Source organism: Populus alba, chromosome 5, assembly GCF_005239225.2.
Source record: "Populus alba chromosome 5, ASM523922v2, whole genome shotgun sequence".
In the NCBI taxonomy this organism is placed as follows: Eukaryota; Viridiplantae; Streptophyta; class Magnoliopsida; order Malpighiales; family Salicaceae; genus Populus; species Populus alba.
In genome coordinates, this window is record NC_133288.1 from 1,725,368 (window position 1) to 1,739,118 (window position 13,751).

General features: G+C 40.5%; 2 protein-coding genes across 2 annotated transcripts; one reads left to right on the forward strand and one right to left on the reverse strand.

The window, feature by feature from the left end:
• Window positions 1-1,407: 1,407 nt before the first annotated feature.
• LOC118047622 (transposon Ty3-G Gag-Pol polyprotein) lies at window positions 1,408-3,315 on the forward strand. Its single transcript, XM_035056963.1, has one exon. It carries the CDS (start codon window positions 1,408-1,410, stop codon window positions 3,313-3,315), a length of 1,908 nt encoding a protein of 635 aa, XP_034912854.1.
• Window positions 3,316-8,185: 4,870 nt separating this feature from the next.
• Window positions 8,186-9,172, reverse strand: LOC140955590 (uncharacterized). The gene has a single exon (XM_073409205.1). It carries the CDS (start codon window positions 9,170-9,172, stop codon window positions 8,186-8,188), a length of 987 nt encoding a protein of 328 aa, XP_073265306.1.
• Between the last annotated feature and the right edge of the window lie 4,579 nt (window positions 9,173-13,751).

Sequence of the window (13,751 nt, forward strand, 5' to 3'; positions counted from 1 at the left end):
TTAGGCTAAAAACAAGGAGTAGCTCAAAAACTGCCATGCCTCAGATTGGAAGCAAAATGATCCAAAAATGGCTTGGAAGCTCCAACAAATTTTGCGGTTATCTTTTGAACATGAATTGTTAATAGCAAATTCTTTTCCTTCTCAGAGAAAGTAGTCAGGACCAGCTCAATTTAGCTCAAAAACCTAGGTTTTTTGCCTAACAGCTTCAACCCAAATGCCAGCCAGGTGCATGTTCTGTCCAATGTGGCAAAGAAGCACAGCTCTAGGATAAAAAAAGAGAGCCTTTGACTATCATTTTGTTGAGAACAGATCATGTCATCTACTCAAACAAAATCTTCATTTCCATGCACTGCTTAACTTTTTTGCAAACCTATAGTATCATGACATCCAGTGAATTTCTATTGACGTAGTTTTAATATCAAATGAATTCTTCTCTTTTGATTAGGCATTGTTCTTCTATTTGAATTTGAGATAACTTTAGATTATTATTTTTTTGATTTTGAGATTTTCACCTCATGAATTTGAAAAGAGCTAGCTTGTGACGCTTGAGGTAAATGAAGAAAAAAAAAAAAAAGATAAGAAGAAGATAGAAAATTGTGGGTCATGGAATTAATTGATGCCTTTCAGAATTTTTGTTATCGTCTATGTATATCCCAAGTTCTGGTGTCAATCTTGGTCCTATGAATTGTGATAGAGTTTTTCTTGACAGTCCAGAGTGACAAGATGTTTGGCCGAAGGCCTGTGTATGAAATCAGAATGACAAGTTGTTCCTGACCTAAAAGAATCCTTGCTCCACAAACAGTTTCACCATATCAATGGGGAAAAAACTAGATTTTCCAGCCACATGTTCGTGTTCTTCAATTGAAATATCATTCTTATATCAGTAGGGCTATTAATTGCTCTCATTACCGCAAAGAATTGAGAGGAAGAATGTCACACGCCATAGCTGAAGGCACTTCAAATGACGAAAACGAGGGGCAAACAGGAACAGGAACTTTGGGAATTTAAATCAAATATCAGAGTGGGAAGGCTCTAACCGACTAAACACACCGTTTTAGTTATTTTCTACAATATTATTAGAAGACACGTGTAATAAGTAATATTTCCTTTATGTTCGGAACAACCAAATTGCGTGTTATATATTTGGTTACAACATAATAGAAAACACGATGAGAAATTGTAATGCAAGAAACGTATGAAGAAATATTCAGGTGAATCATTTCTGGTTTCTATACAGTTTCTATTCCTTTTCACTTATCGTTTCCATCCTTCCACTATCCTCTGAATTGCAACCTTCATCAATTAACCACACTTAGACTAAGATTTGCGATAGGGAAAGCTCATTCCATTTCATTCTATTTTACTCATAACAACTGGTATCAGAGCCAACTTTCCTTGGCTGAGGCTATGGCGCCAGACACTCGAACCGCAGAGATCAAAAGGCTTGAAGAATCCGTTAAGCTGACAAAAAAAGAAACCAACCACAAGTATGAATTACTCGTTACTCTGGTGAAAGAACAAGGCCAGAAGTTGGACACCATTACAGACTATCATGGAACACAGATAGGAGACATAAAGAATTTGCTCAGTGGTCTGACGCAACAGCTGGATTTTGTCATGCAAAGAATTCCATTTGCTGCAGGGGAATCTAGTCAAGGTAGGGATAAGCAAGCAGCTCATCAGAATGAATCTACAAGCAGACCCAGCTATTCAAATGAGGGAAGGCTAGCTGCTTATAAGGTACACAGGCCAAAACATCTCTTTCCAGTATTCGGGGGGGATGATGTGCATAGATGGTTGTATAAGTGCAATCAGTACTTTAAGATTGAGGAAATTGAGGACCCTGAGAAACTGAAACTTGCTTCTTATTATTTAGATGGCATTGCTTTATACTGGCATCAAAATTTTATGAGGAACTTAAATAATCGGAGAATAAGTTGGGATGAATATGTAGAAGCCTTGTATTACAGATTTTACGGGCAGAAGGACCCTATGGAAGACCTAATTGATCTGAAACAAGTAGGAACGCTGGAAAACTACATCCATGATTTTGACATTTTATGGAATAAGGCAGACATAGGGGAGAAACAAGCTTTAGTTATATTCTTGGGGGGTCTAGAATTAGAGATTAAAAACATTGTTAAAATGTTCGAACCCAAGGACTTGAGGCAAGCTTACAACCTCGCTAGACTTCATGCAAACACCTTAGCTCACAGACAAAATGCAGGAATTGCTCCAAAACACCCAGCCTCCACTACCAGCCACAACCTGCCACAAAAATCCATACAACCACCAAACGTTAATCCTACAAATCTTGTAACAGCCAACTTACCCAAGGCAAATCCTACATATTGGAAAAATAACAGTGCTCAAAATTCTTTCAACCAAACTACCAGTAAACCCACTAAATCTATAAAAAACCAAGAGTTTGAAGAACGTAGGTTAAAGGGGTTGTGTTTCTGGTGTGATGATAAATTTGTCCCTGGTCATAGGTGCAGAAACAAGAGATTGTATTCTTTGAGTGTTGTTGACGAGGAGGAAGTCAGTAGAGGAAAGGAACAGTTTGAGGAGGGGTGCCCAACGGGAGAATTAATACCCCAAATTTCACTAAATGCTCTCGAGGGAACTGTCGGGTTCCACACCATGAAAGTCACAAGGAAGGTGGGAAAGCAAATTCTCCACATTCTTGTGGATTCGGGAAGCACGCACAACTTTCTAAACTCTTCATTAACCCATAAATTACAGAACAACTTAACCACCATCACCCCTATAACCATACAAGCTGCCAATGGAGGGAAGATGTCGTGTACTTCAGTATGTAAGGGCTTAAAATGGGAGATACAAGGGGTGTGCTTTGAAGCCGATGTGTTCATCATGGACCTGAGTAACTATGACATGGTGTTAGGTGTTCAATGGCTCTCTATGCTAGGGGACATTCTGTGCAACTACAAACATCTTTGGATGTCTTTTGATTGGCGGGGCCAAAGGGTGTTGCTTAAGGGAGAGAGCCCAATCAAATTCCAAGCTATTGAATTGGCACAACTGCAATGGTTATTAAACAATTCAGAGCAAGTGGCAGAACTTCACTTATGTAGTCTTCAAGTCTTGGAGGATGATGATTTCACCCTCAGCTCACTGACAGTAAAACAACACCAACATCAGGATACTACATTAACTACGATGCTAGAGAATTACAAGGATCTCTTTCAGGAGCTTGAAGGACTACCTTCAGCTAGGGGGCACGATCATATTATTCCATTGAAGGAGGGAAGTCAACCCGTTAACTTGAGACCATACAGGTACTCAGGGCTGTAAAAGGATGTACTTGAAAAAATGGTGAAGGAAATGCTGGGAACTGGAATTGTAAGGCCTAGCAACAACCCTTTTGCCTCTCCTGTCGTGTTGGTTAAGAAGAAGGACTCCACATGGTGCCTCTGTGTTGATTATAGAGCACTGAATAAGTTGACCATCAAGGATAAATACCCTATTCTAGTGGTAGAAGAGTTGCTGGAGGAACTGGTGGGAGCAACAATATTTTCGAAGATTGACCTTCAATCTAGTTATCACTAGATTCGGATGGGTTTGGGGGAGGATTTCAAGACAGCTTTCAGGACACACAATGGCCACTACGAGATCTTAGTTATGCCATTTGGTTTAAGTAACGCTCCAGCTACATTTCAGAGCTTGATGAATGAGGTTTTCAGAACACATCTTAGGAAGTTCATTTTGGTGTTTTTCGACGACATATTAATCTACATCAAGACTTCTGCAGCTCATTATGAACACTTGCAGACTATTTTTGACCTCCTACGGATACATCAATTAGTTACAAAGGAGAGTAAGTGTAGCTTTGGCAGTGAACAAGTCGAATATTTGGGCCACATTATATCCAAATATGGAGTTGCTACCGACCCCAACAAAATCAAAGATATAATTGAGTGGCCATTGCCTAGGAACTTACGGCAACTCAGAGGTTTTTTGGGGCTTACAGGCTACTACAGAAGATTTGTCAAAGGATACGGATCCATTTGCAAACCCTTGACACAACTCCTAAAAAAGGATGTTTTTGGCTGGAACCTAGAAGCCACTACTGCGTTCACCTTACTTAAGGAGTTGATGACCACTCCTCCAGTGTTATCTTTGCCAGCTCTAGATAAATTGTTTGTGGTAGAGACAGATGCATCCATGGTGGGTGTAGGTGCAATATTGATGCAAGAAGGGCACCCCATTGCCTACATCAGCAAGTCTTTAGGGCCTAAACAGCAGGCCATGTCTATTTATGAAAAAGAAATGTTGGCTATACTGCATGCAGTCAACAAATGGAGACACTACCTATGGGAGCGACACTTTAAGATTCGCACTAACCATGTAAGTCTTAAATATTTGCTTGATCAAAAGATAGTTACTCCTATGCAGCATCAATGGTTAATTAAGTTGATGGGGTACGACTACGAGATCGAATACAGAAAAGGGAAAGACAATGTGGTAGCTGATGCTCTTTCACGAAATTCAAGCCAATTACTTTATTCCTTAGTTATTTCTTCAGTATCTACTCAGCTTATGGATGAGATTGCACAATCTTGGCAAAAAGATCCCCATTTATAGACTGTCATTCACAACCTGCAAGTTTCTCCCACTTTCTTATCTCATTACACATGGGTCAATGGCCATTTACAGAGGAAGGGTAAAATAGTGGTGGGACATGATGTTGAGTTACACCAAAAATTAATCTCCTTATATCACAGCTCAGCTGTGGGGGGACACTCAGGGAGCACGGCTACTGCAAAAAGAGTGGGTAGTTTGTTCTACTGGAAAGGCCAACAGAAACACATTCGACAGTTTGTGCGAGCTTGCTCAATCTGTCAGCGAAACAAGAATGAAAATGTAGCTACTCCAGGACTACTACAACCTCTGCCTATCCCTTATGCTCCATTCATTGATATCAGCATGGATTTCATCGATGGACTGCCTAAATCTGAAGGCAAGGATGTCATTATGGTGGTAGTTGATCACTTCAGTAAGTATGCTCATTTCTTGAGCCTTAGCCACCCCTATTCAGCACCTACCGTGGCTAAGATATTCATGGATAATGTGTATAAACTACATGGACTTCCAGCATCAGTTGTCAGTGACAGGGACCCCGTATTTCTGAGTAAATTCTGGAAAGAATTGTTCTCCATCCAAGGGGTTAACTTACTATACTCCTCAGCTTATCACCCTCAAACCGACGGTCAAACAGAGATCGTCAATAAATGTGTTGAGAACTACCTCCGATGCATGACCGGGACCAACCCTAATCAGTGGGCACGATGGCTATCACTTGCAGAATGGTGGTATAATACCAATTTCCATTCTTCAACTCAGCTCACCCCCTATGAAATACTGTATGGGTTTCCTCCTCCTATTCATGTTCCTTATTTTCCTAGAGACTCTACAGTCGAGCCAATTGACAACATCCTAACCAGACACGAGGAAATGCTTAAACAAGTCAAGAAAAACCTACAAGCTGCTCAAAACAGGATGACACAAATTGCAAATAACAGACGCAGTGAAAAAAGCTTCTCTATTGGGGACTATGTTTATCTTAAACTACAACACTACAGGCAAAAATCAGTAGTTCAGAGGTCATCACAGAAACTATCAGCAAAGTATTTCGGTCCTTACCTGGTGATCAACAAAATTGGCAATGTGGCATACAAGCTAGAACTCCCAACTTCATCAACCATACATCCTGTGTTCCACGTGTCACAACTTAAACATTATGTCGGGAGCCACCCAGTGCAGACTACACTACCACAAATGCCTCCAGCTCTTGCATTTCAACCCCAAGCAACATTGGACAAACGCATTGTGAAGAGAAAGAATCGGGCTGCTACTCAAATACTAATTCATTGGAAAGGGTTCTCACCTGCAGACGCTACCTAGGAATATGCAGAGGACATCGCAACTCGTTTTCCACTCTTTAACCTTGAGGACAAGGTTGTTTCAATGGGGGAAGATTTGTCACACGCCATAGCTGAAGGCACTTCAAATGACGAAAACGAGGGTTAAATAGGAACAGGAACTTTGGGAATTTAAATCAAATATCAGAGCGGGAAGGCACTAACCGACTAAACGCATCGTTTAAGTTATTTTCTGCAATATTATTAGAAGACACGTGTAATAAGTAATATTTCCTTTATGTTCGGAACAACCAAATTGCGTGTTATATATTTGGTTACAACATAATAGAAAACACGATGAGAAATTGTAATGCAAGAAACGTATGAAGAAATATTCGGGTGAATCATTTCTGGTTTCTATACAGTTTCTATTCCTTTTCACTTATCGTTTCCATCCTTCCACTATCCTCTGAATTGCAACCTTCATCAATTAACCACACTTAGACTAAGATTTGCGACAGGGAAAGCTCATTTCATTTCATTCTATTTTACTCATAACAAAGAACTGGAAAACAAGCCCTAGCACCATAACTGAATGTTTTTTGTAGCCATTAAATGTTTCCCTTCAGCTGTTGGTTCAGCTAGTGAGTAGGCTCGGCCTCCATATTATCATCTTGGATTCAAGTCTAATAGAGGGGATCGCAAGAAAGAAATTTCTTGCACTTGCTTAGGTGTTGGTGGTCCATCCAAGACTCTTCCATGAAGGGACTTGGGCTCGTTGCGTGTGTGGCAGCTAGGCTGAACTAGAAAATAAAAGGAAAGAAAAAGGAGAAAAACGGATGCCTGGTTTTCTTGGTTCAAAATTATTAGTTGTTTGCAAAGAGACACCTGCCATGGCAGGCATTAGAGTGCTGGGGAGCTATCTCGGAGCTTAGTTAGACAGGTGAAAAGAATTATATAGATATAGAGGCATGAGTTGATAGATGACCCACTACAGTGAGGCAGTGGAGTAAATCAAGCTTTAAAATTCAAAATTGGTTGGTTTTTATTCCATTCCCACGATTATTTCAATCATAAAAAAAATCTACCTGCAATTTTGAAGAACATTTCTTGTTTTCAGACCCAAAGCAGATACTGCTACATTTATGAGCAGGCGCCGAAAGAGGTTACTTTAGGTGAGTGCTAAACCAATAGTGCATAGGTTCTCAAACTTTGTTTTCAAATTGGTCGGTGGAGAAGTTCTGCCTGATTCCCTTAATCCAACTTCACATTTCTCTGTGTTGTCTGCAGCAGCTGCGAGGAATTCGTTGGTCACCTTTAGAATCTAAAGCTGCCACCCAGTACTTGATATTGTCTATTGCAGATTGGTAGAAATGAGAAGAGTTTCTTAGGTTTGTCAAAATGGATCTATCCAAAGATGTTTTCAACAACACCTTGATGTGGTCATGTATTTTAGTACAATCTTTTTATGCACTCTGTCCTGCAACTTTTCAAAATGAACACTATCCTTTCTGCTTGAGCCTTCTCCTTGAAACATGTAGCATAGCTTTCTACTCATATCAGGCAGAAGAGGCGACGAAATTCAGTTTCAAGAATTTCCCTTGTGAAATTTTGATTCATAAACAATCAACAATGGCCGATTTGACAGCCAGGGACATAATGTTTCACTTTTGTATATTGGGTTATATAGAAAAATACTAGAACGTTTTTATCCTGAAAATTTTAACTGATTTAAACAATTAATGGAGGATAAATATTGTAAGGGAAAGAAATTGGTTTATCTTGGCCGGTTGATGAACTGGAAAAAATGATGTCAGAATACAGAAGTTCCTGAGTTCTGACATGAAAAATTCATTTCCTATAATAGTGTAAATATGTCAAGGAAGCCAACTGGCCAACCTAAGTAACCCTGTGTTCGTGTTCCTAAACCATCTTTCCATTTCCTATTACATGTGTATTGCATGTTTGTAAAGAGCTGAGCTCCTCCCGTGGCAAGCACCGGATTGCAATTACTTATGCTGCAAGGGAGCAACCTCCGAGCTTAGCTAGGCAGGTGAAGGAAAGCATGCAGAAATACGAGAGGCATGGATGGATAGGTGACTGATCAAACATTCAATACTGACAAATGAAGAGAGTAATACTGAAGTAAATTCATGCATCAAAATTCATATTGAATACGGCTTCTGTTTTATTCTCATGAAATTTTCAATGATAATTAATCATTCTGTAATTTTTGAAGTACATTTCTTGTTTTGAGACCCAATGGAACAACTTGTAGATTTGTGCGCAGCAGCCACCTCAGGTTAATTTCCGGCTAGCTTTTTGATGACAACTAAAGAAATAGAGACTTGCTTGCTAAACTCTATTTTCATAGGGGTCAAAGGAGATATCTTGTTTGATTTTCCAGCAAACACACCCTCACATGTCTCCGCCGAGCCTATGGCAGCTCCAACCCATGTACTGGCATCACCATAACGATTACAATCCAATGCTGGCAGCGACGCCTTAATCTTTCCAATTGCAGTCAGGTAGAACGCAGAACAACTTTTAAGTTTTTTCAGAACGCATTTATCTGAAGTTGTTTTCAGCAACACGCTGATGTGGTTGTGGATTCTGGTGCCGTCTTGCAATGCTTTCTCTACTGCAAGCTTGGCCAAGCCATGGAGACCAAGTCCTTTGTTTTCCAGGAAGAATCCGACTGTAGATATGCACAGCTCCTTGTCTAAGGTTTGGCTACAACCTTCAGTTATCAAGCGTTCCTTCTGGACTAACAGATTGATGTGTTTTAAACCAGTCATGCATAGCAGGCCGAACTTTGCCTTCATGAATGTAAATGGGGAATTTCGTTGTAATAGTTCCTCGAATCTGTCTTCGCATTTCGTTGAGTTCGCCAAGGCATCCGTGATACATGTCTTGGCATCATCGTACTTCTTAGCATCCAAAGCAGCCAGCGATTTGTTAATAAGGCCAACTGCATCTTTGTAGTTGGTAGAACAACCTGTTAGGCTTCTCGTAGTGTACATGTCCGAACTTTTTAGCAGCAACGAGTTGACGCGTTGGCATATTACATTCCCATTTGATATTGCTTTCGTTAATGCAAGCTTGGCTAGGCCTTTGAAATCAGCATTTGGAATTGAATTCTTTCCTGCAAGTTCGGCTATGATTTTGAAATCAGCTTCTACTTTGATTTGATTCGTGGGTTTTTTGTGGGCTTTAGCAGTGAGATGATTAGAAGAGAGGACAAGAACTAGGACAAAGCAAAATGAAAGGAGCCCATGTAAAGAACCCATGCTGTTCAATCGGTTCAAGCGGCCGGGTTTGTGCAGGAATCAGTGTGTTGAAGGAAGGAATGGTTGATTGGAAAAACAAGGACAAATTAGAAGATTATATAGCTTCATTTCTTACAACATTTTTCTGTTGTGTTTCTATTTTTACGCAGGAGAAAACTAAGTTGAGCTAAGCTATTTTTTGAACTATTTACATGGCTGTCTTTCTTGATTCTAGAGTTGTTGCTTCTATTTACATGGCGTTGTGGTTGAATTTGGGTTGAAGCTTTTAGGCTAAAAACAAGGAGTAGCTCAAAAACTGCCATGCCTCAGATTGGAAGCAAAATGATCCAAAAATGGCTTGGAAGCTCCAGAAAATTTTGCGGTTATCTTTTGAACATGAATTGTTAATAGCAAATTCTTTTCCTTCTCAGAGAAAGTAGTTAGTGTTGGAATATTGCCAATTATGTGGCTGCCTTGTCAAAGAAGATGGCTGCCATGTGAGAGTCAAAGAAGGAGGCTTGTTGGTGGCAACCACCAACCTTGACTTTGGTAGCCACCATTGTTGAAGAAGAGAAGAAGTTGGCAGCCACCTTTGTTGAAGAAGAGATGAGTTTGGCAGCCACCATTGATGACAAAGGAGCAAGAGGAGCTGCCATTGATGCCTATAAAAGAGGCATGATCTTAAAGAGCAAAGTGTGAGAGTTGTGAGACATGTAGAGAGAAGAAGAGAGAAAGAAAGAGAAGGGCTGCCATCAGCAGAGATGGGAGTTGAGTGAATGTGATCCTCCTCCATGTGTTGTATTCTTTCTCTATCTCTAAATAAAATGAACCTCTCCCGTGGATGTAGGCAATTTGCCGAACCACGTTAAATATTGTGTCTCAGTGTGCTTAACCCTCCTATGAGCAAAGATCAGTACATCACCGGTCCCGGATTCCGCCCCATCAAATGGTATCAGAGCTTTTTTGGTTTAAAGTGGTGTTTGATCTTTGCTCAAAAATGAAAGTTGTTAAAATGGTGTTTTGACCATCCCACTGTGTAGAGGAGGACGATACGAAGCCACTGGTGAAAACGGCGTCAAAATCGGACGTCGGACATGGCCGCACTCTCCATCACTCTCCGGCAAGGCGTCTACCCACGCGCGCCAACGCGCCCCACGCGTCTTCTTCACCCGGATGAGTTGACCCGACCCATGTGAACAGTAGACATGAACAGTGACGTATCATGAACAGTGCCCTGCAAAGGATGACGTCATCATGATGCAAGGATGACATCACATACACAGTCAGCAAGCCAATTGACTAGTCAACTAACATGTCAGCATAGCAGGACCCACCTGCCATGTCATCAGCCGCGAGCCGAGCCAAGCTGAGCCGAGTGGAGCCGAGCTGAGTTGGAGCCGAGCTAAGTCGCGAGCCGAGGGATAGGATCCAATGTAGCGGATCCTACGTGCAACCGGATCTGAGATTGAATCTGAGTCGTTGATCAGGCCAGAATTGTTTTGATCAAATCTTAGCCGTCTGAAGTGCGATTTGGACGATTCAAGACATGTTTCCAGCTAATTTGATCATTCCGGATGCAATGGTATGGTCCGATCTTTGAGATTTGAGACCGAAAATGACAGTGGTGAATTATTAAAGAGAGATTGCCCGATCAGGAGGCATCTAAAGGTCATCATGGTGGTCGATGGAGATGAAGAAGAAGAAGGTGCACATGTTTACCCAATTATATGTGCCAAACTATGAGCCATGATAGGAGCCCTAGTTTAGACCGTCGCATAACGACAAACGGAGACACCTTAGAGAAGGTGTGAGAGCCATGAAAGGAGCTCATTTCAGAACGCTCCAGAGAGCGTGTGCTGAAGAAGCAAGATGACAATTGCCCACATAAATGGCAAAGGGGGTGATTGTTGGAATATTGCCAATTATGTGGCTGCCTTGTCAAAGAAGATGGCTGCCATGTGAGAGTCAAAGAAGGAGGCTTGTTGGTGGCAACCACCAACCTTGACTTTGGTAGCCACCATTGTTGAAGAAGAGAAGAAGTTGGCAGCCACCTTTGTTGAAGAAGAGATGAGTTTGGCAGCCACCATTGATGACAAAGGAGCAAGAGGAGCTGCCATTGATGCCTATAAAAGAGGCATGATCTTAAAGAGCAAAGTGTGAGAGTTGTGAGACATGTAGAGAGAAGAAGAGAGAAAGAAAGAGAAGGGCTGCCATCAGCAGCCCTGCTGCCACCAGCAGCTGCTGCCCTATGTAGCAATGAGAGATGGGAGTTGAGTGAATGTGATCCTCCTCCATGTGTTGTATTCTTTCTCTATCTCTAAATAAAATGAACCTCTCCCGTGGATGTAGGCAATTTGCCGAACCACGTTAAATATTGTGTCTCAGTGTGCTTAACCCTCCTATGAGCAAAGATCAGTACATCACCGGTCCCGGATTCCGCCCCATCAGTTAGGACCAGCTCAATTCACCTTCTGAGTTGTCTTTCATGTAAAAAGAGGAACAAAACAGAAATTTTCTGTAAGAAATGAAGGCTATATAATCTTCTAACTTGTCCTTGTTTTTCCAGTCAACCATTTCTTCCTTCAATACACCGAATCCTGCTCCATCCCGGCCGCTCGAACCGATTGAACAGCCGTGGGTTCCTTACATGGGCACATTACATTTTACTTTTTCCTAGCTCTTGTCCTCTCTTCTAATCATATCCTTGCTAAAGCGCACAAAGATTTTGAATCTGAAAGTAAAGCGCAAGCTGATTTCCAAAGCCTAACCAAGACTGCACAAAAGAAGACCTTATACAAATCTTCTGCAGAATCGGTCCTGGAAAGCAAAGGAGCAGTTGATTTTCAAGTTCTAGCAAAACTTACAGGAAAGAATGCAATTACAAATATTGATTTCAAAGGCCTAGCCAAGCTTGAATTAAAGAGTGCAATAACAAATTGTACAGAAATATATAACCGCATCAACTTGCTGATAAGGAAAACTCAGTATCCATACATTAAGAGATGCCTAACAGGTTGTTCTGCAAACTACCAGGATGCAATTGGCCTAATTAAGAAATCATTGGCTAACATATGGATCGCAGGTGCCTCCGCATATTCAACGGCATGTGAAGATAGTTTCCAGGAACTAGTACACCAAAATTCTCCAATTGCTGATATGAAAACACAGTTTGACCAGCTAAGCTCGAGTGCTTTAAAACAAATCAATTCGTTAGTCAAAAGGGGACGCTTGATAACTGAAGGTTGTAGCCAAACCTTAGACAAGGAGCTGTGTAAATGTACTGTTGAGTTCTTCCTGGAAAACAAAGGACTTGGTCTCCAAGGCATGGCCAAACTTGCCGTAGAGAATGCTTTAAAATATGGCACTAAAATACACAACCACATCAGCAAGTTGTTAAAAACAACTTTAGATATAAACATCCATAAAAACCTTAAAAGTTGTTCTGAGTTCTACATGTCTGCAACTGACAAGATTAAGGACTCACTGCCAGCTTTGGATTCTAAACGTTACAGTGATGCTAGCACATGGGTTGGAGCTGCCACTGACTGGGCGGAGACATGTGAGGATATCTTCGCTGGAAAATCTCATGTGACCTCCATGAAAACTGAGTTTGAGAAGCTAGTTTCTATTGCTTTAGCAGTCATCAAAAAGTTGGCAGGAAATTAACCTCTTGTGTCTCTTGCACACGAATTTACAAGTACTTTCATGGGGTCTGAAAACAAGAAATGTCGTTCAAAATCATAGAAATACAATCATCATTGAAATTTTCATTGAAACAGAAACTTTTTTCAATATGAAATTTATCGCAATACTTAACTAGAGCATCAAATTGTCCAATAATGGTCCAGGAGACTTCTTAAGAGAGATTTTTTCTGTTTTGTATTTTTTTCTATTACAGTTCGAGACATACTTTCTTGTTCTATATTTTTTTTGTTTGTACTAGAATTAGCACGTATATAACACTTTTCTCGTTCTTAAACGTTTAACGTTTCGTGTTTGTTTGATACGAATTTTCCAAAAAAACAACTCTAGAATCAAGTGAAACAGATCTCAAAATGAAAATTTCTTTTATCCAATGAACATTTATCCATGTCTAAAAGTTCATCTTTTAGCCCCTTCATTACATGAGATGCCTAAATATTTTCAGTAAACTCGAAGAAATTTGGCCTTGATAATGTCTGAAGTATTTGATGCACAGCTGAAACCATTCCTTTAAAATGTCTCAGAATAGTGCCAGGCATTATTACTAGTTAGCTTTGCTGGTAAAGTCACTTAACCTAATATGGGTTGCTAGTAAAAAGTGAATGAGCTAGGTTTATTTCGATGGATGAAAAAATGAGAGCACCTAGTAGTGTTGTGAGTACACAACACTTGATCACTGCCACAGTTCCTAAGCTTATCTGTGTCAGTATTTATGTTGCATGCTGTCATAAGCTGAGAAGGACAAAAATCAGAATCTTGGAAATGCGTAACACCCATCAATGATCAATGGGAACACTAAAATTTTAAAACTTGTATCATCACTCAGCCTCTCATTTATTTGTTGCTTTCTGATGCTCCACAATCCTCTTAATATATATGAAACAGGCCATGCCACAAA

Bases quoted from the DNA above. Each gene is read 5' to 3' on its own strand.
- LOC118047622 (XM_035056963.1), top strand. From the start codon at position 1,408: ATGGCGCCAGACACTCGAACCGCAGAGATCAAAAGGCTTGAAGAATCC.
- LOC140955590 (XM_073409205.1), bottom strand. From the start codon at position 9,172: ATGGGTTCTTTACATGGGCTCCTTTCATTTTGCTTTGTCCTAGTTCTT.